The 24,897-nt window shown below is 36.7% G+C and overlaps 1 protein-coding gene across 1 annotated transcript in view; it reads right to left on the bottom strand.

The window, feature by feature from the left end:
• The window catches only part of PRKX (protein kinase cAMP-dependent X-linked catalytic subunit), a 60,688-nt gene that overhangs the window by 17,095 nt on the left and 18,696 nt on the right, over window positions 1-24,897 (bottom strand). The window contains exons 3-5 of the mRNA XM_085321596.1: window positions 12,059-12,227; window positions 9,778-10,041; window positions 3,057-3,176 (exon numbers count right to left, since the gene is read on the bottom strand). Of these exons, the coding sequence (XP_085177722.1) occupies window positions 3,057-3,176; window positions 9,778-10,041; window positions 12,059-12,227 (553 nt within the window). The remainder of the gene's footprint in view (window positions 1-3,056; window positions 3,177-9,777; window positions 10,042-12,058; window positions 12,228-24,897) is intronic.

Here is a 24,897-nt window from a genome sequence, read left to right as displayed (position 1 = left end):
TAATTGTTCATTTCACATTACTACTTTCCTTAACTTTTTGTTATTCAGTTAAGCTTATTCCCGAAAAATGCTGTGTACAAGTCATACTGCATAAGTGTTTTCAGGAGTACTAAGTCCTTTGTTATTCAGTTGATGGTCAAGCGGATTAGCATCTCGTTTACATATTGTAAAATTCAGACACAGACTAGTATGTTTTTATCCTATGATTTCTTTTCATTAAGCTTTCCCTATTTACTCCTCTACTCATACTTTCTTATCTTGAACATAACAAGATCTTGGAATCTTGTCTTACGTCTGTGCAAAATTAGAATTCCACAGACCTCTAGAGATAGCAGCAGGTTAGAGAAATAAGACACAGCAGAACAGGAAAGTGTGGTTTTATTTTGTTTGTTTGTTTTTTAGACAGACCACTTCCTCAGACACAACTCCCTATTCTTTTATTGCTTTTGGGGTTCAGAAAGAATTATTTAAGGAAATAACTACCAAATGTCACAATTCACTTCTTTATGGACAAAGACTTAAAGTTAGCCATAATTGTTTTTGCATTAAAAGCCTAGATAGTAAGTAAGAAGCTACATGCTCAGCTGGTGATGAAAGTGTTTTAAAACATTGCTACTACCAACAGAAGTGAAAAAGTTAGTAAAATGATAGAAGTATATTCCCTATGTGGTAACCTGCCTGCTTAAAGAAAACATGCACAGAACAAATTCCTCCAAAGAAGAAGAAAGTCCTAGAATCTTAAAAATTGTCCTGCTTTGGATAGGAACTTTCCCCCAAACACTGAAAAAAATGAAGTATCTAACCATTATGAAGAGTATATATACACAGATACTTCTATTAAATCAGAAATACTGTAGTGGAAAAAAGACTGTTACAAAATCGCTTCTAGACAGCTGCTCTGTCAGTCAGGGGGAATCCAGACCTCATCACTTGAGCCTTCTTGTCTCAGGACACAGAATATCCTACCTAGGTTGCTGCTGTTCCCCTTTTTCTATATTTCCTCTTTGAAAGAATATATACCAGCCATACTTCAGTGCGCCCTGGAGTCTTTGCATCTCACTGATTCCCATGCAGAGATCTTTCTTGTCTTCAGTTTGTTAATTTTGGAAAATAAGTTTTCATTACTACTCTAGTGGAGAGAACCTATCAACTTTTGTAAGGCAGGGAAAGGAAAAACATCCCACTTCCACTTGTACTAGGACCACTTAAACTCAAGAGAAAGCTGATATACAGTGGTCCCACAGAGTCATGTGAAGTTAAGTTGCTCAGATACAGGCAGAAAACAGATAATGCCTGAACTAGTATTACAACAGGGGACACTTCTGCCTGCACTCCTCATGCTGCCTAGGATTAAAGTTTATTGGTGATAAGGCTCCTAGAAATGTCTTGCTCCCTTTACCACTCCAAGGAGCTTTGCCTTGACTAACTTGGCTACTCATTCTTTCAGAAAGTAGTGAAAGGAAGGAGAAGCTTGGCCTCTGCACAGTTCAGCCTATGCAAAACGATGACTTATTAGATCAGTCAGCCAAGCCTGCCTTGGTTAGTACAAAACTACTCGTGCATTTTAATCTTTTTTGTCCAGAAATTGTCTTGAGATTCAAAGTAAATGCATATACAAGCCTCTGGGACATTAAAAGAAGAAACCAGCTAGCAGCAATATTGTCTTGAGATAAACCTGATGGTATTGACTGTGCTTCTTCACACCAAGTATAAACACACACACACACACACACACACACACACTTTGTGGAAGGGACCTCCACACTGACCATCCCTCAGGGCAGCTCTCTGCTCGGGCACCCTGATGGGCTTGCTCTAACACCAGAAGAAGAGTCACAAAGGTTACCCAGAGCTGATGGTATTATATACAGAAAGGGAGGTATAAATCCACACTAGGATGCTTTTGTTCCAGCTCTGCTTTATGGGAGTGCTGATCTAGAATGAAAGACCACAGTCACCCCCCCCCACACACACACAAACACATGTGCATGCACAAAGTGAGAAAGCACAGAGCACACCCACAACCTGGTACTGAAAAGCAACAGGTTCTAACTACTGTAAAACCCTAACTAACTGAAATTACTGTTTCTTGGGAAGTTATGAAAGCCTTAAGTTTGACCTGCATATGTTCTACTGCAGCTACCATTACTGGCAAAATTGATTTTTGCAAATAAGTAATAGATTAAAGCAAATATATGCATGGATACCTTGTTCAGTATACAAATACTAATTATTCCTAATTATTCCAACAGGTATCTTAGAATTCCATGTTCTTCCTAGTCTAGTTACTTWTGTTAATATATATTTTTTTAATCGGAGTACATTAAAGCAATTACTTTGCTCCACCTAATAATTAAGTCAGAARCAGTTAACTATTTTAATGCCTGAAAGTCTCTCTTCAGTGGCAAAGGCTTTATCTTCTGAGAATACTGCCATCAAGAAAATTCCAAAGCATCAAAAATAATGTTTGAGTCAAATATCAAAAATGTTTCAGCAAATTAATTTCAAAATAGAGTATCTAACTTTTTCCCTCATATTTTTTTCAGTTTAAATTAGTTCAAATCAAAACTCATGAGTTATGCAATTTGTACCGATTACACAGCCTTCCTACTTAACAGCTACGTGTTTTGACAGAACRACATTCCTATCACAAATATTTCACTATGCTAAAAATTAATTACAGATGGTTCAAAGAAAATTGGTAGTCCTTGCTTTCATGCTTTATATAAGACAKTTCGTATATAAAAATTTAAACTTAAACAAAATCTAAATTTCCACTGTGAATTAGAAAAAGAGCAGCTGTAAATAAGAAAATCATAATCATCACATTCAATTAAAAAAGAGAGAGAAAGTAATGATGGTGATATATGTTCTTTTAAACAGCTCTCAACTCCTTTCTTCAGAGAAAGGCAGAAAAGAGGTRTATCGGTATTAGATTTAAACCAGGTAGTTCAAATTTGCTATCTGAAGCATCATAAACAAAGTAGTAAAGAATCCTAACCTCAGCTTTGATACAGTATTACTRTGACACAGTAGTCAACACTACTATCACTCACCCTGACAACATCTCAAATATCAGGATTCCTAGAGCCCACCAATCCACAGCTCTTCCATGGCCTTTGCTTTGTATGACTTCTGGCGCAAGATACTCAGGGGTACCACAGAGTGTCCACGTCCTGGGAGAAAGGAAGAGGAAAAAAAGTGAAAATGAAATTGTAAAGAGATGGGAAGTGCTCAAGATGAATCTACATATTTATTATATATAGAAATAGGAGGCAAAAAGAACACCTAAGGTCTAAAACGACTCCTGAGATAATCACGTCTAATTGTCCTTCAAGAGAGGCATGTGGAAATTAAATAACTTCCCCATGGTTACAGGAAATACCAGGACACCAGTTTTCCTGCCTGCTAGCATGRTACCCAACTCATTCAGCTATATATTGCTTTGTAATTGGTAACAGTAGTTTTCACCCTATGAGCTGCAGACTCTCCCCAGGACCCTATGGACTAYTCCTGATGGGTCCTGCAAAACACAAGATTATTGGCAATCTGAATTTCTATCAGAAAAGATTTTTGTTTAGTAAAAATAAATGTGTGTGGTAAACATATGAATTTAAACATTTTAAAATAATCCCGGTCTTAAGCAAAATTCCCTTTTCAGTTTGTCTCTTTAAATATGTTTTTCAAATAGTATTGAAATACCACCCAGCAGCATTTTTATAATGTTTATTAAAARGTGTACACTTTGTATTTTTAATTAAAATATTTAGAAAGTGTAGTTAAGCAAATGCAAATTATGTAAGTTATAGTACCTTATTTTTGACACACTGTGTCTTGAGTTCACTTATAGCTGATGTCTTATAATTCCAGGATATAAGTATTATATTGTTAGCTAATTGAAATATATACGTCCCATAAGTTTATGAAACAAATTGAAGATAACTAGTTAAAGTTTAAAGAGTGCAAGCTACCATTTGAAGCAATATTATGAAATCATTTATTCCAGAAATATAGATTTGTCTTTGTAAAAATAACTGAACAAGGAAAGCAGAGTTTGACTAGCTTCACTCTCTTGATTTATTTTTGAATATAGGCTACTGACACAAATGTGTTTTCAGTTAAAAAAAAAAACAAAAAAATAAAAGAAGAAGAAGAAGAAGAATTTACACTTTCCTGGTAGCAAAACAGAAGATAGAAGACTGAAAAAGTGCTTATCAATTCAAGAGAGGACAAAATAACAATGTAGAACAAGAAAGCAAAACGTATGTTGGATTTTAAGAAAAGTTGTGATAGAAATGACAAAAAATATAATCGTAACATTACTGATCTTCACATAGTTTAAAACCCGATTCCTAACTTGCAGCAAAAGCAACATTGACTGTCAATGAGATTCGCAAGCGTGATACAAACCTTCTGCAAAACATGCATCAAACTGGTAACTTAGTTCTGAACAAATGAATTAAAAAGAACACCAATCCYCTTCAGCACCTTCTAGTTTTCCCTACCACTGTTCTGATAAATTGAACAATTCTTCATCTTCCCAAATATACAACACATACATGGACATTCAAGATCCATATTATTACATCTCAGATTATCAATATATTTGTTAACACATTAAATAATTCCACAATCTCAGAAAAATATTTTATTTGAAACAAAGCAGTTGATTAAAAAAAAAAATCAAGTGTCAGCTTTGATTCATAAAATACTCAAGATCAAGGATGAGAGGCTTTTTAGTCAAGCCTTTACAAGATTTATGATGCACAAGACTGAATTTCTTTAGGCCTGATTTTAATATGGCAAAAGTTTTAATATGTCAAAAAATTGCTTCAGCTAAACTGTTAGAATTGACATGGACACACACCACACTCAACTGCTCCACAGCTTTTGAATTACATTCATTAGTGTAAAGAATATATCTTCGATTTCCATTACACAATCGGGAGGCATAATTTTTATTACTAGAAAATATCAACTCGTTTTCCAAATCAACCGYACACAAGAGATCTCTCGCATCCAGCCCTGCTTTACGCTCTGCCGCCATCTAGCAGCTGTCTAGGTAGCGACTAGGTAGTAAAGAAAAACACAAAGTTTCGTTACCTTTTAAAGCAAACAAAATTTAGGAAGTTGTATCACAGTTCTCCGTGTGAATTTTTGTTCGCACAGATTTAGCCACCCCCTGGAAATGAAATATCTGCCTGTTTTTCTTGAATATCTGGAAAGCAGGGCTGTACAAATAAAGCAGGTTAGACAGGCACCCTTGYGTTAGCTGACAAGCTGGACAGTGTGCGGGGCAGTGCTCTGCAATGCTCATCCTTCTCTCCCCCACCAGACTCCACTGGGCCAAAGAAAAAATCTTATGCAGCAAAGGCAGAGTCTCTGAATATTTTCATTACTTTTAGAAATCAATTGATAAAAAAAAAAAAGCCAGTATATCCTCAAGTTCCTAGTTGGACCAGTAAAGAAAATTTATTATCACCAGCTGGTCACCCACTTCTAAATTTTAACAAAGAAATTTATGTTTACTAATTACACAAAAATTTGGAGGAAGCTCAAATTCTTTGCCAAGCTGAGCATAATTRTGTCATGGTCACTACCTGCATCTCTTCTTTTGCTGGACACAAAACAAACCATTTAATACTTAGGGAAATGCACAACGTGAATTTTATAAAAAGATCATATTTTCTCATTTTTTATTACTATTTCATGACTGTTGTATCGTCATCTAATCCTCCAGAAGACCCTTCTGAAGGTGTATTTATTTACAGGATCATTTATGGGGCGTAAAACGTATCAAAAATGTGTATTTCTATTGTAGGTTTTCCGTAGAGGAAGCTTATTTTCACATGTCATGTCCCCTGTCTAGGAATACTACTGTTTGTCTACATCAGCAAGTTCCTCACAGCCATTTGAAGAATTCACATGATTTGCATTTTATTTTCACATAATTCTGATGGTCTGCATATATATATATACAGACAGACAGTACATGTACATACATACACTGTGCATATGTATAGATGTGCCATACATAAAACAAATGTGAACATCTGTATTTTAAATCAAATGCAAACCTTGGATCAAATAGTCTGTAAAACAAAACAGCCTATGGCAGAGTACTAGTGGATAAATTGCTGACAAYTATTATTAAAATGACAAAACCAGGCTTGTTAAAATGTCTACTGCTAACGGGGAAAATGCCACATAATCATCAAAAAGATCAGACTCTCATAAGTAGCTACCTGTGCTCTGACGGATAAAATAAATGCAATCCTCAGTTCTTCCACCTTGTGTTCTGCATTTTACATTACCTGTTGTACATTCTAAAGTAGCTAATAACTTAAAGCTAGTACAGCATTCTGTAACTCAGTTCAACGGAAAGCGTTCAACTTCACCCTTTCCTCCAACACCCCAAGGATGCAAGGTACACAGGAAATGTAGCAGTGATAACTTGTTCTGTGTCCTAGAACAGCTCTGAATGAGCTTACTCTTACAGAYATGTCTTCCAGACTGAGAAATATACTTTGATTTGAACTATCCCCTTGTTTGTTGAAGGGCTACTCCTGTTATGCCTTAAGACCACAGAAATTCAAATTAATAACCACTAAGTGGCAGTATCTACATTTGAAAGTCATGAGAATTAGTATGAAAATGCCTTATAAAGAGGTCATCCTGCTTTCCTTACATGGGTGTAGATTTGCCGCTTTCTGGAAAAAGTCACTTTAATTTAAAAACAAAGTTTTTTTTTAAAAAAATGCCAATATTTAGAAACCTATCTACTTGCCCAGTAGGAACTGAATTTGATCAAACATACAGATATTAAAGATCAGTAGTAGCAGCACCCTCAGTTCTTGGCCAAATTCAGACAGARGAAGAAAATACACAGAATGTGGAAGAGGGGACAGGCCACTTGGGAGAATTATAGGAATGCAGTCAGAGTATGTAGAGATGTGGGGAGGAAGGCTAAGGCCCAGCTGGAATTAAGTCTGGCAAGGGATGTTAAGGACAACAGGAAGGGCTTCTTCAAATACATCAGCAGCAAGAGGAGGACTAGRGAAAATGTGGGCCTATGGCTGAATGGGGTAGGGGCCCTGGTGACAAGGGATACAGAGAAGGCAGAATTACTGAATGCCTTCTCTGCTTCAGTCTTCACTGCTAAGGGCAGCCCTCAGGAATCCTGCACCCTGGATGTGAGGGAGAAAGTCTGGAGAAGGGAAGACTTTCCTTTGGTTGAGGAGGATAGGATTAGAGACCTTCTGGGCAGGCTAGACATCCACAAATCCATGGGCACTGATGGGATGCACCCATGGGTACTGAGGGAGCCGRTGGATGTTATTGACAGGCCGCTCTCCATCATCTCTGAAAGGTCCTGGAGAACTGGAGAGGTGCCTGAGGACTGGAAGAAAGCCAGGGTCACTCCAGTCTTGAAGAAGTGCAAGAAGGAGGATCCAGGCAACTATAGGCTGGTCAGCCTCACCTCCATCCCTGGAAATGTGATGGAACAGCTCATCCTGGAAGCCATCTCCAAACATATAGAAGAAAAGGAGGTGATCAGGAGTAGCCAGCATGGATTCATCAAGCACAAATTCTGCTTAACCAATCTGAGAGCCTTCTATGATGGAGTGACTGGCTGGGTAGATAAGGGGAGAGCAGTGGACGTTGTGCACCTTGACTTCAGCAAGGCTTTTGACACTGTCTCCCATAACATCCTCCTAGAGAAGCTCTGGAAGTGTGGGTTAGACAAGTGGACAGTGAGGTGGATTGAGAACTGGCTGAAAGGCAGAGTTCAGAGGGTTGTCATCAGTGGCATGCAGTCCAGTTGGAGGCCTGTGGCTAATGGTGTCCCCCAGGGCTCAGYACTGGGTCCCATCCTGTTCAACTTCTTCATCAATGACCTGGATGAGGGGACAGAGTGCCTCCTCAGCAAATTTGTGGATGATACCAAGCTGGGAGGAGTGGCTGACACACCAAAGGGCTTTGCTGCCATTCAGAGAGACCGGGACAGGCTGGAGAGTTGGGCGGAGGGGAACCTCATGAGTTTCAACAAGGGCAAGTGCAGAGACCTGCACCTAGGGAAAAATAACCCTAGGCACYAGTACAAGCTGGGGGCTGACCTGCTGGAGAGCAGCTCTGCAGAGAAGGACCTAGGAGTGCTGGTGGACGACAGATTGATCATGAGCCAGCAATGTGCCCTTGTGGCCAAGAAGGCCAATGGTCTCCTRGGGTGCATTRGGAAGAGTGTTGCCAGCAGGTCGAGGGAGGTGATCCTGCCCCTCTCCTCAGCCCTGGGGAGGCCTCATCTCGAGTCCTGTGTCCAGTTCTGGGCTCCCCAGTACAAGACAGACATGGAGCTACTGCAGAGAGTCCAGCATAGGGTTCTGAATATGATCAGAGGGCTGGAGCACTTGCCCYRTGAGGAACGGCTGCGAGAGCTGGGCCTGTTTAGCCTGGGGAAGAGAAGACTGAAGGGGGTTCTTACCAATGTATACAAGTACCTGAAGGGAGCGTGTCAAGGGGATGAGGACAAACTCTTTTCAGTTGCCCCATGTGACAGGACAAGAGGCAATGGGCAGAAACTGAACCACGGGAAGTTCTGCCTGAACGTGAGGGGGAATTTCTTCATTGTGAGAGTGATGGAGCACTGGAACAGTTTGCCCAGAGAGGTTGTGGAGTCTCCTTCTCTRGAGATGTTCAAGGCCTGCCGGGGTGTAACCCTGTCTAGCATGCTCTAGGTGACCCTGCTGAGCAGGGAGGTTGGACTAGATGATCTCCAGAGGTCCCTTCCAACTTCACTGATTCTATGATCCACCTTCTTTTCAGATTGCTCTTGTAAAATTTCCCATACATACTTAATGGTAGTAAAACAAGCTTCAAATAGGTGAATAAGTGAAGGATAACAGGACAAGCAAAGATAACAAACATCTGTTTAATGAAGACTGACTAGTTTACCATACTGCCCCAACCAGAACGATCAGCTATAGTCTTCCTCCAGAAGTGGCACTAGAGCGTAATAACAACTTTGTCAGGGCATTTTGCCTAATATGCCAGCCTAGCATCTGTTGCCTTATATTCAATCCTAATAACAATTCTCACTTTCTTTTAAAAATACCTACTATATAATTGAAGAGTAGTTCAGCTGGAGAGAGTAGAGAAATAACTGAGGGAAAACTCTGCAGTACCAGTAAAACCAAATTATATATGATAATAAGACAGACAAAGTTGAGAGCAGTGTAGAAGTTGCATAGTTACATTATTTTTGGTGAATCTGGCATAACAGTTCTTCCTAGATTTTGTAATTTCACTTTAGCAACATGCCTGTGAAACCACACAATCCAATTTTAAAATGTTACTCCTACCTTTCAAAAATCTCTCTAAAAAGAAAATAGAAGAGAACAAATCAGTTACAAGACAATCAGTATTTCAATTCATACGGAAGTCTGATGCTATAGTTAACACAGATGTGCTCATCTCAGTATTTGCTCATTTTACTTCACTGAACTCACTTTTCTAATACAAGGACTGCTGAAAAAAATGCACAAAAATTATTCACACAAAAATAATTTCTACCACAACTTATCTCTAATATTGCTTCTAGCTGTACCTACAGCATAACGCTGTTTTCAGTACAGCGGGTAAGAGCATCGTTTTCTTTGTATTAAGGAATTTGACATGTGTGAACCATGCTGGGTACAGATGAGATGCTGAGCTCTGAAATCAAACTAAATCTCTTCCAACTGTAATTATGTTCATTAAAGCTTTAAAAAAACAACTTACCTGTCCACCAGTTTTTTAGCAAATCCAAAATCAGTAAGCTTGATATGTCCTTCTTTGTCTAGTAATATGTTCTCAGGTTTTAAGTCTCTGTAAACTATTTCTTTGGAGTGCAGGTATTCTATTGCACAAATAATCTCTGTAGAGTAAAACAGTCCTGTGCTGTTGTTGAAACGCCCCATGTTGCGCAGGTAACTAAAAAGTTCTCCTCCTGGCACATATTCCATTAACATGTACAGAAAACGTTCATCGTGGTAGGTCCAAAATCTGTAATAAATATATTGTTTTATCAGATAAAATCACYTTTCTCATTTGCTTTAGAAGTAAATTTCTGTAAATTGATCTCTACTGTCCCAAATATGTACATAATTTAGTTATGGTTCTCATTGTGCAAACATTAAAACCCCCAAGAAGCTAGCAGGATAATATAATAGATGTTCAAGCAGTTGACTTTACCTGAGTAAGTAAAAACTAGATACATAGACTTGAAAGAAAGCTTAACTGTTAGACGGACTGCTTTGTATTATGCAAGACAGTTCTTTGCTAACCACCTAAATTGACTTAGTACCCCGCTAGTCTGCTAAGACTAGACAATTCTCATGTTCCTTACATTTTATTTAGCCAAATACTGACAAAATGATGGGAGGAAGGGAGCAGAATCTGTAAAGATTATTTATGACAATAAAGATTATTTATGACAGTATGTTCAAATAGAGGACACTACAGAGTTATACTATTTCTCTTCCTATCTCCCACCAYGTGGTGGGGGTGACTAGTTACCAGTTAAATGCAAGACCACATTGCTCTTCTACAATCCCTTTTCTACTGCTTCTGTTAAAGAGGAAATGACAGCAAAGCAGTACTCATTTCCGTATCTTGGAATTATCTTGCTGATAAGCACCTTTCATTCCTCAGTCTGTTACCTCTAATTTAAGGAATACTGTTGTACTCTATTAATTACTAGACTGCAATAAAAAGCAACTAAGGAACACAAAGAAAAATATTCCAAGCAGCCTTCAAAAACATCATCACAGAACATGAGAACCTTCTCTCCCACAGTCTCAAAAACCAAAACGTTCTTCCTTCTACCCACATTAAGCAAGTCATACCACATATATAAATTGAACTCATCAATTAAGAAGCAGATCAGCATTTGATGACATGCGGAGCATATATTACTCTTTTAAAAAATAATAATTACCATCATTAYTATGACATTAAAAAACACTGTACCCCTACCTACTTCACTGATACAACAACAGATGTTACTTCTGTTTCTAATAACTGCTCCTTGACTATCACAAGAGTAGAGAGATCAAATATCTTTTCTTTTCTTCATTACTTGGTTTCTAATCAAGCTACAGAGCCTCAAGAAAATCAGCAGAGCAACTGAGCTCCCCAGCCCATGAGTAACTTTTGCTCAAGTAAGATTTCCTTTTCTCCTACAGGCACTAGGGGAGCCACGGAAAGGAGACAATTGGCCATCAAATACAGCTCCTCCCTAAGTTCCAAACGATAAAGAAAAAAGAACCCAGGCTTCTCTCTCAAGCTTTTATGAAACTACTTCCTTATTACAGAGTCCTGAACATAATTATTCTGCTGTTATTTGCATCTTTAGTGACTATATTAAAAATACTCGAGAAGCATTTTAAGATGTTAGGCAAAATTACAACTAGAAGGAACAAAGAAAAATGAAAGTCAAATAATCTATTATAGTTTATAGGACTAACAARACATGGTTGATTTTTATTAATTCTTGTTTTCCTGAAAACACCTTAAACCTACAGTWTTATACATACTGCTGCTCCTACACAGTTACAATACTTCACACAAAAATGTCAGTAAAGATTGCCTATGAGAGCCCACTCTTTCATGGGATGAAGAACTTTTTTTCTTTTTTTCTAAGACCTAGAAATATCCTAGACTAGAGTTCATTTTAACGAACTCTCTCTATATAGAGTTCATTATAATCCTAACAGTTCTTTGTTAATATTTTCCCTTTCCTAAGAAAATTCCTTTTCTGCAGTGTGGAAAAAGAGGCAGATTATTATTTCAGCAGAAAAGCTTTATAATGCTTAAATATTTAAACTATGCTTCTTCATTTCAAATAYCTGATTCTTTTATATTTTAGTCTGAAGTCTATTTTAACCTAGGCTGCAGAATAGAAACTGAATGCTTGAGGTTGGTTAAGTAAATAACGGCTTGCAATTAGAACACTTTGTTCTTACTGTACTTTATGTAATAGCTAAATGAACAAAAAAAAAATACAACATACAAAACTTACAATCTGATCAAAAATGGGTGATTGACCTCTTTCAAGACCGATTTTTCATTGTGCACGTGCTGTTCTTGCTTCAGTCGAATAACATCTGGAATGCTCATTACTTTCAGTGCAAAGTAACGTTTGGCCATTTTTTCCTTCACCAGATGAACACGCCCAAATGTACCTGTGCCTGAAAAGCGRAGACAAAACGTCAACTGACTGCATTTCCCTATTAAAAAAGGACTATTCTAATAAATATTGTATTTTTCACTTTTTGCTACACAATTATTTTCTTGGAATTCGTTTATTGAAAATGATTTAATAAAAATAAAGGCAGGGTATTATGGCCATTCCTTTTCAGYAGGTATCCAAAGAAGAAAAGTGATTACAATGAGAAAGGTTAGAAGTAAGGTATTTTATATAAAGGATGCAAACATAACCAAAATACAGAATGAGGAAGCCTAACTGTTCTGAAGTACAGCAGAAAGAAAAGGAAATAGTCTCCTAAACTGTGGGAATCAGTTTTTAATTTCAATCAGAGCAAGGGAAACATATATTCAAAAGCAGCATTGAGCTTATATGTACACACATACAGTATGTAAAAAAAAAAAAAAAAAAAAAAAGACAACCAATGATTTAATATTCAATTGTAATAGATTTCATAATCCTTCAACAAAGAACAATTTAACTGTCCATACATTACTTATTAAATCACAGATAAATCAGTATTTAAAAGGTAATATAACACAAAACTACAGAATACATTAAAATGGGGGGGGAGTAAAATATTAATCTACTAAAGATTCAATGATTGAAAATAGCTGTCTGTAGATACTCAAGTTAGGAATTATTCCCATGAACGTGCACAGACAGGTGAAATGATTCAGTTCGGATAAAGTGAGAGATGAGAAAAAGAGTGTTTAAAAGTTGCTAGCTGCTCTGAAAACAAATAAAAACATGCTTGTAGTGCTGCATCTTTATGGTACATGGAAACAGTAAAGATTCTGAGAACCCATTTTTGCAGGAAATGTATTCCTTTTTCAATTAACTATTAAAAATATCAAAGGAATACAAGAAATATTGAAAAATATATCAGGCCTGCTGAATCATATACTTTGTATTTCTCTATTTAATGTAGTAATCATTRTACTTCCTTCGGAATGCACTGTTTCGTACATAATTGAACTGAGCATTATTTTTTTAGTTTGTAAAGAAAGTTAAAACTATTATGTTTAGACCATACTTCTATCTCTCCTGCAGCACAACATTATACATTTGAAAAGAAACACACATTTCAACACTTTGGGTRGCTGCTTGTTGTTTTTTGCTCATTAAACAACGTCATGTAGCTTCATTAAAACAGTACATCAGGCATTTTTAATTCTAGTCTCTGAAAGAAATGCATTCCACTATACAGGATGCTTGGCATCCAGAACAATCGCCACATCTGTATAAAGCCACTTTTGTAGAGAAATGCCTTCCAAAATAGTCAAAATCTTACACTGGAGCTCAGGGTTTTCCCCCTTTCTTTGCACATATTTTGCTTGTGCCTAGAAAGGAAGTCGACAGACCTGTTTCAGTACTATTAAGTGGTATGTCATCTGATTGGTTACGATCAACCTACAGCAAAAGATCATTTTCTAAAATGAATAGTGGAGCAGGGGGATGAGTATGTATGTGAAAGGAAAGAGGATTTCTCTTCTGAGAGATGAAACAAAAAAAAAGGTATTGCAATATAGCAAGCAGAAAATTACCAATCAGACATACAGAAATAGTTTTGTTTCTAGTATGTTCAGGAAACAGGAAATTTAAGATCTTTCTTTAATGTTTTTACTGTATGTATTTACATCCTTAAAACTTTTACATTTTATTTAACAGTTCTCTTTGCAAACACTTGTAATATTGTTTAAAAGCACGATAGTTACTGAAAGCAAAATACTKTTGTTATAGACTTGATTGATGGATTTATTAATTCCTAATTTATACAACTTGCAGCTCCATTCCCAATACAGCTTTTCAAAATCCACAGATAAAATTTCTAACTATATAGATTCACAGAGTATTACAGTTGACCAAGCACAAAGGATTCTAACAAAGCAATTTTTCCATTCCCACCAGTCCTGAATTACAGTTCTTTAACCATGAAAACAGTAAGCAAGTCTCAGATAAAGCTTGTTACCTTGGGAAATTTATCATGTAATTAAATCCYTTAATGCAGTCACATTACATGACTACACCTAAAAACAACTTTGTTTTCAAGGGAGTGGGCTTAAGCAGTAAAGCATTTTACAAACACCAAGAATTTCTATCTCTTCAAGGTATTTAAATGTGGATTATTTATAGCCCTGTTGAATGTATTGACAAAAGTTTACTTAGATTATCATGCCGTCATGGTTTAAAAAGAGGTATAATAGAAAATGGAAGAAATAAGCATATAACAAAAGAACAGTTATTTCAGAATTAGGAACTCAATTTTCACTTCTAAGTATCAAGAAAGATGTTGTCAAGAACTATGGTCATATTGCTTACTRAAACTACAAACCATCTTGAAAATTACCTACCTTCAAACATCCAAACGTGAACTCAGGAAAATTAATCTTATCAGCCCCACAAATAAGTGCTCATTTTATATGCATTTTGATACTCGGGTGAATAAAACACTTCCACAGACAAGTCAAATAAGGTCAGCTAGATAATGTATTCATTTCTAACTTGTCTAGGTCTTTAATGATCTCGTGTTTCATTCAAGAATTGTCCTAGCTATCCCAGAGACATTTTTTTTTTTGGGGGGCGGGGGGTTATGCTTTTTTATTCTGCCATTAGTCTAACACGATAAACAGTGGTGCTCAGAAATAACAATAAAAAATAAAAATGCCCAGCTCCCATGTACTCCCTCCATTTTCAAAGGAGGGCCCTGCCATGGAATTGCTAAAAGTTCTAACTTTAGAAACACAGTCTCTTTGAAAAAGTTTTCTGCCGGGAGCTGCAAAGCCTGACTGACCATCCCAGAACTGTGGCAAGYACCTAATCCAGAAGGCCTGCAGGAAAAACAGAAGACCACACAGACAGGTAAGAGCATGCAATCTCCCTGATCAGTTTTATTAAGTGATTGCAAGCAGCGTTTTTTTTTCAAACCTCTTTAGCCTAACTTCAAGCAACTATGGAAATTAAGAAGACAATACAGAATCACTCTAACTCAATAAAGCAAGAAGTCATCTAACATTTGTTTTCAGAAGTCTCTTTTTGCAATATGAATTTTCTCTCATTCAAGTTTTCTCAGAAAATCCATTAGGTCTACATCAGATAGCAGTGACAGTACCCAGACATGCAATCACCATCCTTCCAGCACTTCTGGCACAAACAATATAACCTCTTAAAGCCCCAAGGCGGGGGGGGGGGGGGTGTGTTCTGGATTTACACTGAGGTTTTACTTACCCAGTTCAAGCTGTTCCATCAATCTCCTCTCACTGCACAGAAAAGCAAAGAGCACACACACTGGTGCTACACTTGTTCAACCAAGAAAAAGCTTAACCATGTGGAGCCAATATTAACAGGAATTGGGGGCCTGGGAAACTYAACAAAAATTTAAATCAGTTGTATACAAGTATACAAACGAGAATTTATGCTTTTGCACATGCACTTACAGGACCAACTGTTCACTATTTTCTTACATTTACCTGCTCTTCAGACAACTAGATAAAGTTTGCATATAAAGACAATTAAAATTTAAGGTATCACACTTAAAGCTTTTCTTCTGGATTTCCTGCTTATGCTTTAGCTGTTTCTGAAAAACACTCTGTAATTCTGTTCCTTGCAAATTCTTGGGGAGCAAAGAGGGAAGCTGCTGTAGGGCATTGCTGTTACTGCTGTTTGGCAGTCATGCAAAAGTCTAGTGACTTTATACAGAAATCTGAACATAAGGCAAGTGCCCTACCACTGTGACTAGGCCGAAATTCTGCACCTATATCTCTACGATAAGGAGCCGAACAACCCGAAGTATGCAACTGAAGTGGCAGCATGCAAGATGGATGCCACAGCCCCACAAAAGGAGGGAAGATTCTGAAGCAGAAAGCAGGGAGGGCTCCTAGGTGGTCTCCTGTCAGAGCACCACTGCCTTTTGCCCTCCAGGAAAGAGATACTAAGGTCACAGCATAATCTCCATGAGAGAACTGTTCATTTCTTTGCCCTGATTATCTCAGAGCTCAGCTATTGGAGGTGGCTACATTTGACCTTGTGACATACACGTAAACAATCATTAGGATTACCTTAAAATAAAAGTATTCTGTTCTTGCACATAATTAAAGGAAAGATGATGTTTATAGGTTTGCAGAATATTCTAATGACATTTGCCATTGAGTTCAAAACGAAAGAACTTCAGYACCCTCATACCATTCTAGACAAGTCCTGAGATGTGCTAAATGCTATCCTGCCAGAGAAAGAGCAATGACCACCACCACCCCTTACAGCCCAAGTGCCACAGTCACCAAGCACGAATGTTTGTTCATCTGAAAATGATGCTTTAGTGAAAACCATCACTATTAGAAGGCCCGAAGACCTGTAGTTTATTTGTGCACTCCCCACTCTCCCCTCCAAGGCATTCAGCAAATGAAGGTCCCAGGCCACCAGTAACAAACACAAGTGCCTGAGCTATCTGCAACACGCAAAAAAACACAATTCAAGACTTTTCCAGTAAAAGGGCAAACAGAATAAGTATGCAAAATGCTAACCTCTAAGCCAGTATAATCTGTTTACACTAGAAACAATAAATTTTTTGGATCTCTTTGCAAATTTAGTGTGGTTGCCGAACTTAAAGGAATGCCAACAACCTTCTCAATTAGATAGCCTTCCCATACTAAAGGCATACGAATACGAAAAGGAGGTCAAAAACTGCAAAAATTCAGTTTGGCTTAGCTATCATCAAAAGCAAGGAGGGTGTTCTCAGTCACACAAAACAAGCTAGATTCCCGAACACCATGCTGAAATACCACAGCCARATTCCAGGACTTTGCTCTCTTTGAAGCCTGGTAGAAAAGAATAAAGAAAATATTTCTGATGCAATTTTAGATACTTTTGATGTTAGAAAAAACAATCCTGTAACTTTTGATCAGCTAAAATAATTGTGTGACTAGTCATGTAGTGACCATTCTACTGTTAATGTAGCTTCTTTATTTGCTCCCATTAATTAAGTCCAGCTGCTCCAGCTTCCCATCCTTTCAATCCCCATCTCTTTCTTGAAACCAAGTTTGCCCTCCTCAGATAGATACCATCTGTTTTAATGAAGAATAAACTAGGCCATGTGAGATCTGTGACCCTGAGGGCTGCTTTCTGAGTCCCAAGGGGGTTGGTCCTGACTTCCACAGATGTCTACAAAAAGTATCAGATGTATTTGCTTTTATTTACAGTTAGAAAAAAAAAAGGTTTCCTACTGTGCCACACGGCATTTTTTTTTGATAGCCACAAACATGCCAGAGATTTAATTCTGTTTAATATTAGAGATTAACTAGTTGAATTTGTATCAGATTACAATCTCCCTATTGAATGTTGACTGTCTGCCATTTAAACTCTGTCTTGGGATGGAACTTAAGCAGCCTAGTAATACAGGGGAAGGAAAAAAAACTTGTTAATTTTGAAACAAAAGAGACTCAACAAACAAAAATACTTTTTTTTCCAACCCATAAACAACTGCCAACTGAAAAAGCCTTGCAGACTATCACTCAACTTTCTCAAATTCAGTGTCTCCACATCATTCCAAAAATCAGCTGTGGCCCATTGATTGAAGTCCTAGACAGCAGCTTCTCTACCTCTCCCACTCTAGAGGGTTCTGATCTAAACCTAAAAACAGTCCTGAGAAATATAGGATGCCTATCATTCTGTCTAGAACTGTACATCTCTTATACTATCAAATGTAAGTAGTAACTGCTGTACAATACCTTTTCCAAAGCCTTTGTTGATCTTCCAACTAGACTGTCTCTTCAGAGATAACGGATGACTAAAAGAGCTTAACAGCACAGAAAATGGGGCCAAAACATAAATGCCTCATACAGCATTCACAATGTGTAGCTTTGCCAGAGCAGCTTGCTTCTATCGCTTTGATCATCCATCCACTCTGTCTCTCTCATTTTTCACTAAGAACTTTCTGGATTGAAACTTCTTAGCAATAACGTGAGGCAATACAGAGCAACAAATATGCTTGAAAATGTTTATTTCTTCAGTAAATTCTGTGAAAAGCTCAAGATCAGCAGACATAAATGCAGATGATCTTAACTATTTTCCAAATTCATATAAATTTACATTGTAGGTAACTCACTTCTTGTTATCAGCCTACAAATATTTGGGTATGTCCTGGAATTATCATTTCTACAATTATCTTTTTTACACACTCAAAAAGTAGTTTTTACTCAGTTGCTGGCTTGTGGTTCTTGATCGTGTGGTGRCTACTGTTTTGTAAAAGATGTACATGTCCAGTATTCCAAGCAAGATGATCACTGCTCAGGAATATAAGACTGCCCATCTCTGAATTATCACCAGAGTAATCTTTACTTCTATTCTGGATACCGGGCAACCCTCAGCAACTTCTTTTTCCATCTGAAAGCTCACTATCATTAATTCTTTATCTCATCTCAGTTGAAGTTGAAAAGAAAGTAGCATACATGTTCTACCTACAGTCTAGTTTTTGACTCAGATCTAGTTCCAGTGTGTTGTGTGGAACTTCTCTACCTCTYTGCAGCTTCCAGGTCCTACGGATTCTAAAAATAGGTCAGATCTTTCTTACCTAGTATACTGGAATCTATAGAAATACACCACTAAAACTGGATTTAACAATCTAGAATTTGGTATAGTCTCTATTCAACTTCCCACCAGATTTGATAGGCCAGAGAAGAATGCCAGGCAGCTACGTGTTTCTCTATTGCTGAACCACCCATTTAATTCCTTCCGAATTACAGACTATAGAAATTAAGGTCATTAGAATCACAAGGCTAATTAACACATATYCAGTCAAGTTTCCTGTTTTTCATATCGTTCAAAAACAGGTTCCTGACCCTCACAAAGTGCATTTCAACAGAATACTAATACGGAGAGTTCCTTTTTAAATTCTAGATAAATTGTTTTTGGTACATCATTTGCTGGGTCTCTCTGTAACTATTAGGGTGTCAAGTTCCTCCTCTCCCTTTACATATGCCTACTCTTTACTGGTCCCTGGTATTTCAAAGTGTGTGTGTGGGGGGGGGGGGGTGGAGGGAGAGGAAGTATTTTGATGAGAAAGGCACCAGCTTGCAGATATACTTATTCCTTCCCATTTCTAAGCAGTTCTTAACACTGACTATAAATATGCACCCATATTTCTTCACAGATCTCTGACATCCAGAGTCTTCGGAACAACTCTCATAAAGCTAGTATTTCCCCACTCACTTGATTCTTCAGTGGCATTTTTATATCTCTTCCCATGCCCTTGACTATGGGCAATTCATTGTATCTAGATAGAAAAATACATGTACAGGTATGTGTATGAGAAGAGTCTCGTCTCCATATTTAAAAACAGGACATTCCAAAGCCATCATAACTCTTACTTCCTCGTATTTAGATATTACACATGAAGTGTTGATAGCCCTCAAAAAAATTTAAAAAAAGTAAATCTGTAAGGACTTTAATAGCTCAAATAAAAACTTTATGTGCCTCTGTTTTATCTAGTAACTAAGCTCCATATAATTTTTGTTAAACTAGAAGAGGGCTGTTGAACAGCCTATTTTAAATGATGCCAAATATTTGCTAGTAGCATGGAGTTTCAGCCTATATTTAGCTCATTTTAAGATACCATCTACCACATTTCACAGTAAAGCACAGTAACTTAGAAAATGGGCATTCCATTATTTGGGCATTCCWAATTAAAGCACTGGAAGCCATCAAGTTATCCAGAAGTATTATCAGACTTAACAGATGACTAAAGCATTATCTGAAAGTGTCACTTTTTAATAGACAGAAAAGAATCTATAAATTAGAAAATATACTAGCAATAAAGATTGTCTTTGGCCCTTTTAAAGTTGTAAAACCTCACTGAAATCGTTTTCACAAAATTACTTCTTTCAGATAGGGAGCAATTAAAATAAGGAAGTTAAGCAAGAGCTTCTTGCAGAACAAATACCAGAGAGAAGGTGCTTCTCCASTATCCCAAAGCCTTCAGTCAACAAAAAACGAATACCTAAAACCCAACATCTGGTCACCTCCTGCCCACTAACTATTGGTCAAAATTCCCACCAAATTCAGGCATCTTTCTAAAATAACTTGTTCTCAAAGTTAATTAGTCTATGGGTTAAAAAAAAAAAAAAATTGTAATTATTTTTAAATACATATTTTTAATGTTAAAAATAATATGATACAGATTCCTTAAAATGAAGGTTAAAACAAATCAATAACAGTTCAGGCTAAGTGTTACTATTTTTAGTTAAAAGTTTGTCACTGTAAAACATGTAAGCAAAATAGTATATGAATATGTCTTAGAATAACCAGACACGTGGAAAGAAGAAGAAAAGCTATAGGTTTGTCATGTACCATGCTAGGTATCATCAAATCCTAGATTTTAGTCTACAAGTTTGATTTTCATTGTTAGTGTGTGTGTGTATATATATATATATATATATATATATATATATATATATTATATACTCCTCCTAACAGAAGGATGCTAATCTCTCTTCAGAGGATACAGTTTAATTTTGTGGCTGCTGCTGTGAATATCTGCCTCCTACTCCTTGAGCTTGAATTAGTAGTAAGTTCAAAATTTTGAAAAAGCTTTGGGTATCCCTGAAGCAGTGTAAGCCAAAAGTGACTTACCTCCAGTTTTATACAAGAAAAGAATACTTTCTATGTACCTCTGGTAGTGCAGTAAGGAATCTATTTAGATAAATCATTCATACACATTATTTTTCCACTTAATTTTTTTCTGACAATGAGCTACTAAGTGCTTAGCAGTGTGCCCTCCCSACCAACACAACCTGAAGGATAAAAAGAAAGGTAGAGAATAAAACCTGCAGGTTATGCAGGAATATACTAAGTTGCAATAAACTGCTAAGTACCTTGGTTTAACTCCCTAACCAAATCTTTATCCAASAGGACTGTAAAGCTTTCTCCCACCATTTGTCTGCACTTTCATCTTCTCCTTYGGTTTCCCTTATTAAAGGAAGTATTTTCAAAATAGATTTGGCCAGGAGCTTTTCTTAAATTCAGTATAGAGTTATTTAGCTTGGATGTATTTTTAGAACTCTAAAAATAAAACAAACAACAACAACTCCTGCTGCAAACAGTAATCACTGTCRTTCTGAAGGTTTGCATTTTTCAAAATCCATAGATTTTTATTTCATTGCTAGCCTCAGAGTTGCATGGGCTGGCACATACGTGTGGGATTTCATGATACGGAAATTACTAACACAAAATATATTTCCTTATATAAGGAAGCATGCATCTGTGAGGTGTTAGCATCTCATTAAATTCCTTCTTTCATACCTACCACCAAAGGTACCTGAAGGCAAAACTACATCAAGGGATACTTAGAACCTTCAATGTCAGGTAAATACAACTTACTGGCACAGTATCATGAAAATACAAAAATAAAACTTAAATAATACACTGTGTCACTGGGTTAAGGATAGACTTTGACCTTTCAACTACCTTCAACAAAAGGAAACAGTCACTAAAATCTTAGAAGTCTAAAACAGCAGCTCTGTAAAAAGATACGCCACAGTTCAGATGCCTATTAGCTTGCTCCAGTAATTTTTGCTGTGTCAATTACTACAGAGGAACACACACAGTCCTATACGTTGCTGCCAGATTACTCTGTGGAGCTTATAATTATATACAGAAAAAAACAGAAAACCTTATTTTAAGTTGAACAGCCAAACTACAGAACTCAACTGCACGCATAAACATGTTCCTTCCWTGTAAAAACTAACACTTCAAGGACTAAGAGAAGAACACTTACAAATGAAATAATCCGCAAAGCATTTAGAGTCACTTCATTCTAACAGTTACTTGGAGCTTGATAAATATGAGGGCTACAGACAACACCATGGGTCCAAATAGTGAAGCAGCTCCCTCTGGAGTTTGTGAGGCTACAGAGGCACTAGGTAGGTATTTAAGACCTGCTCAACCACTCGCCTTTGCAATCCAGAAATCTGTGCCTTAYAAACTGCCAGGGTTTTATATAATAAGCCTATCTTTCATCCATCTTGAAACTCAACTGTTGTAGATTTCTTAGCTTTTTCAGAAACTGCTTGATGCAAGTCAGACTCATATTAATGTAAATAAAGTATCAGCCTTAATATCCTTGACTRTGTCCTTTTAAAAGGCAAACGGGGAAAAAAAATCTTGCTAAAGTACAAAGGTTTATTATTGCTAGATGAATGCAATAAAAGCCACATTGTTTGTACTTGACCGATTTCCTCCTTCATCAGCATTGAACAGCAGCCTTTGAGGGACTGGTACTCCTTATAATTCAGTCCTTTTGAGTACATTTCACTTCCATCTTCACCTAAAGTACTGCTAGAGCAGAAAGGAATCAAGAGGTGGGGTTGATATAGTGCATAGAAAATGTATTACAAAATAATTTTGAAACATTACCTATTCACTGCTTAAAGTAGTAAATCTAAAATGCTTCCGAGGTACAAGAATGAATTATGCTGAAGAGCACATGGGCCCCTGGATAGGACAAATCAGAGATTTTGACCTAATTTTAATGTATTTGACACTTTCTAGTTCTTTACTTGAATGTTTCATGAATTAGTTATACAGGAAAGTAATAAAAAATGTTCAAGATTATCTGTTCCTTGCTATTTTTTACGTCACCACAGAAATAGGTATTGAAGGCCCTAGTTCAGAAACACTCTTGTTCATATTTAACCATATATGTAACAGTTAGCAAAACTGAGATTTAACTAGGAAGTTGAATTGAAATCAGAAGTCAAAATCTATCAAACTAGCAGCACAATTAAAGTTTACTGGCAGCCAGTATCTACCTTTCACAGTTTCCTAAGTTTAGAAATGGAAATGAAAAGACTTGAAAAAGTTTAAAATTCCACTAATCTGGGATTAACTCACAATAGCAAAAGAAAATAAACTACTGACATTCCTGTTGAAGATGAAGCCTGGCCGATGAATAGCAGCAGAAAGCCCTGAAGCCTCAGGAAGCTCATTCTTCATGGTATACCCTCAAGCCTGATATTTTTGAAAAATGACAAACTGGAGTTCTTCCTTTTTTCAAAGGTACAAGATTATAACAGAGAACTATGTACCCTCTAATCATCTCTTTATGGTTGGATGTGACAAGATACAACAAATACATGTCCTCAAATGCTACCACAATTCTCAGCCTATTGCAAGACACGGTGGGTTAAATCTCCTTTTACAATGCAAAAAAATAGAAATAGTGAAGTTGCATGCTAACTTTACAGGGACAGTAACTGACCATCCCACTGCTCCTCAAAAAAAGAGAGGAAGAAAAAGAGGAGACACTGACTCTTTCTCCATCTTTTAAAAATGTAACATAACCAACAGTCTCTCCAGAAATTTTGGGTTGGAACTACCTCATCTAATTACAAAACCTATTCTTGAATGAGACGTGTAGAATCTTTTCTAAGTCGATAGAAAAGAAGATGYTTTTGTATTCAGTCCAACAGTTTTACACATCTACACATGAATTCAGAAGAGTCCATTTTTCTCTACTCATTGTAAAAGGATTCTGTATGTGCAGGTTTGACACAGCTGTTTACACTGCACAGGTCTGAATTCAGACAGATGAAACCAATGTTTGTTTATCTTGTACACCTTTTCACCCATTCGTATCTTTTGGCCTATTTAGGTTGAGCCAAAGAAGTGAGAGCAATTATCTCTTCCTCTGGTTTTCAGCTGATCTTGAAGACAAAATATTAACAAACACAGTAAAATAAGGTATCCTGAACTAACAGGGTTTCCTCTGCTTCATTTTCCTGTTTCATTACTCCATTAGAAAAATTTCCTGTTATTTGGGAAAGCTTTTTCACTAGAACCCTGAAACAAACAACAAAAAAAACCTGCTGCAAACAGTAATTACTATCATTCTTATGAAGGTTTGCATTTTTTAAAATCTACAGATTTTATTATCAACCTCAAAGTTATATGAGCTGATATTTATGGGTGGAACTTCATGACATGGGAAAAAAACCAYACTTCCTTGTATAAGGAAGCATATATTTGTGAGGTAGGTTTGTTTGTTTGTTTGAAGTGCTAGCATCTCATTAAATTCTCTCTTTCATACCTACCATGAAAGGTACCCACTGGCAGAACTATGCCAAGTGATACCTATATAAATCTCTCTCCTTTAGCATCAAGTAAATACAACTTACTGTTATAATATCACAAATGTGATAAAAGATCAATTAATCTAGTAGTTTAATAGTGCTGTGATAGTAAGTTAAGAGGATATTACACACAAGAAAGAGGAGATGCAGTTTTTACAAACAGTCCTAGCTGAAACCATATTCAATTTGCTGGTTTGCATTTACCTACATAATCTATTATTTTACATATGTTATTCAAGTTTATGTAGCACAGAAATGTTTCACCTTATTGAGCTGTTTGCAGACAAAAATAGAAAAATAGAAAAAAAAACTAACATAACTGAGCTTTCCTCTGAAATCTGTATTTAGTTTTATCTTTGTTTTATTTTGAACAGGACACACTGAGCGTTAGAGAAGAGTTTATTATAATATGCATGAAGAATTTTATTTTAACCATAGCAAAATCAATACCTGTGTGAATATGACTCAAATAATTTATTTGCATATAGAAGCTATGTATGGTATGCTGGGAAACAGAGACCTTATAAATTAAAT

The sequence above is a fragment of the Rhea americana genome, unplaced genomic scaffold (genome assembly GCF_003343005.1).
Source record: "Rhea americana isolate MKP2758 unplaced genomic scaffold, rheAme1 scaffold_7, whole genome shotgun sequence".
NCBI lineage: Eukaryota > Metazoa > Chordata > Aves > Rheiformes > Rheidae > Rhea > Rhea americana.
Note: the sequence above shows the minus strand (reverse complement) of the source record. Positions and strands in the feature narration are given on the sequence as shown.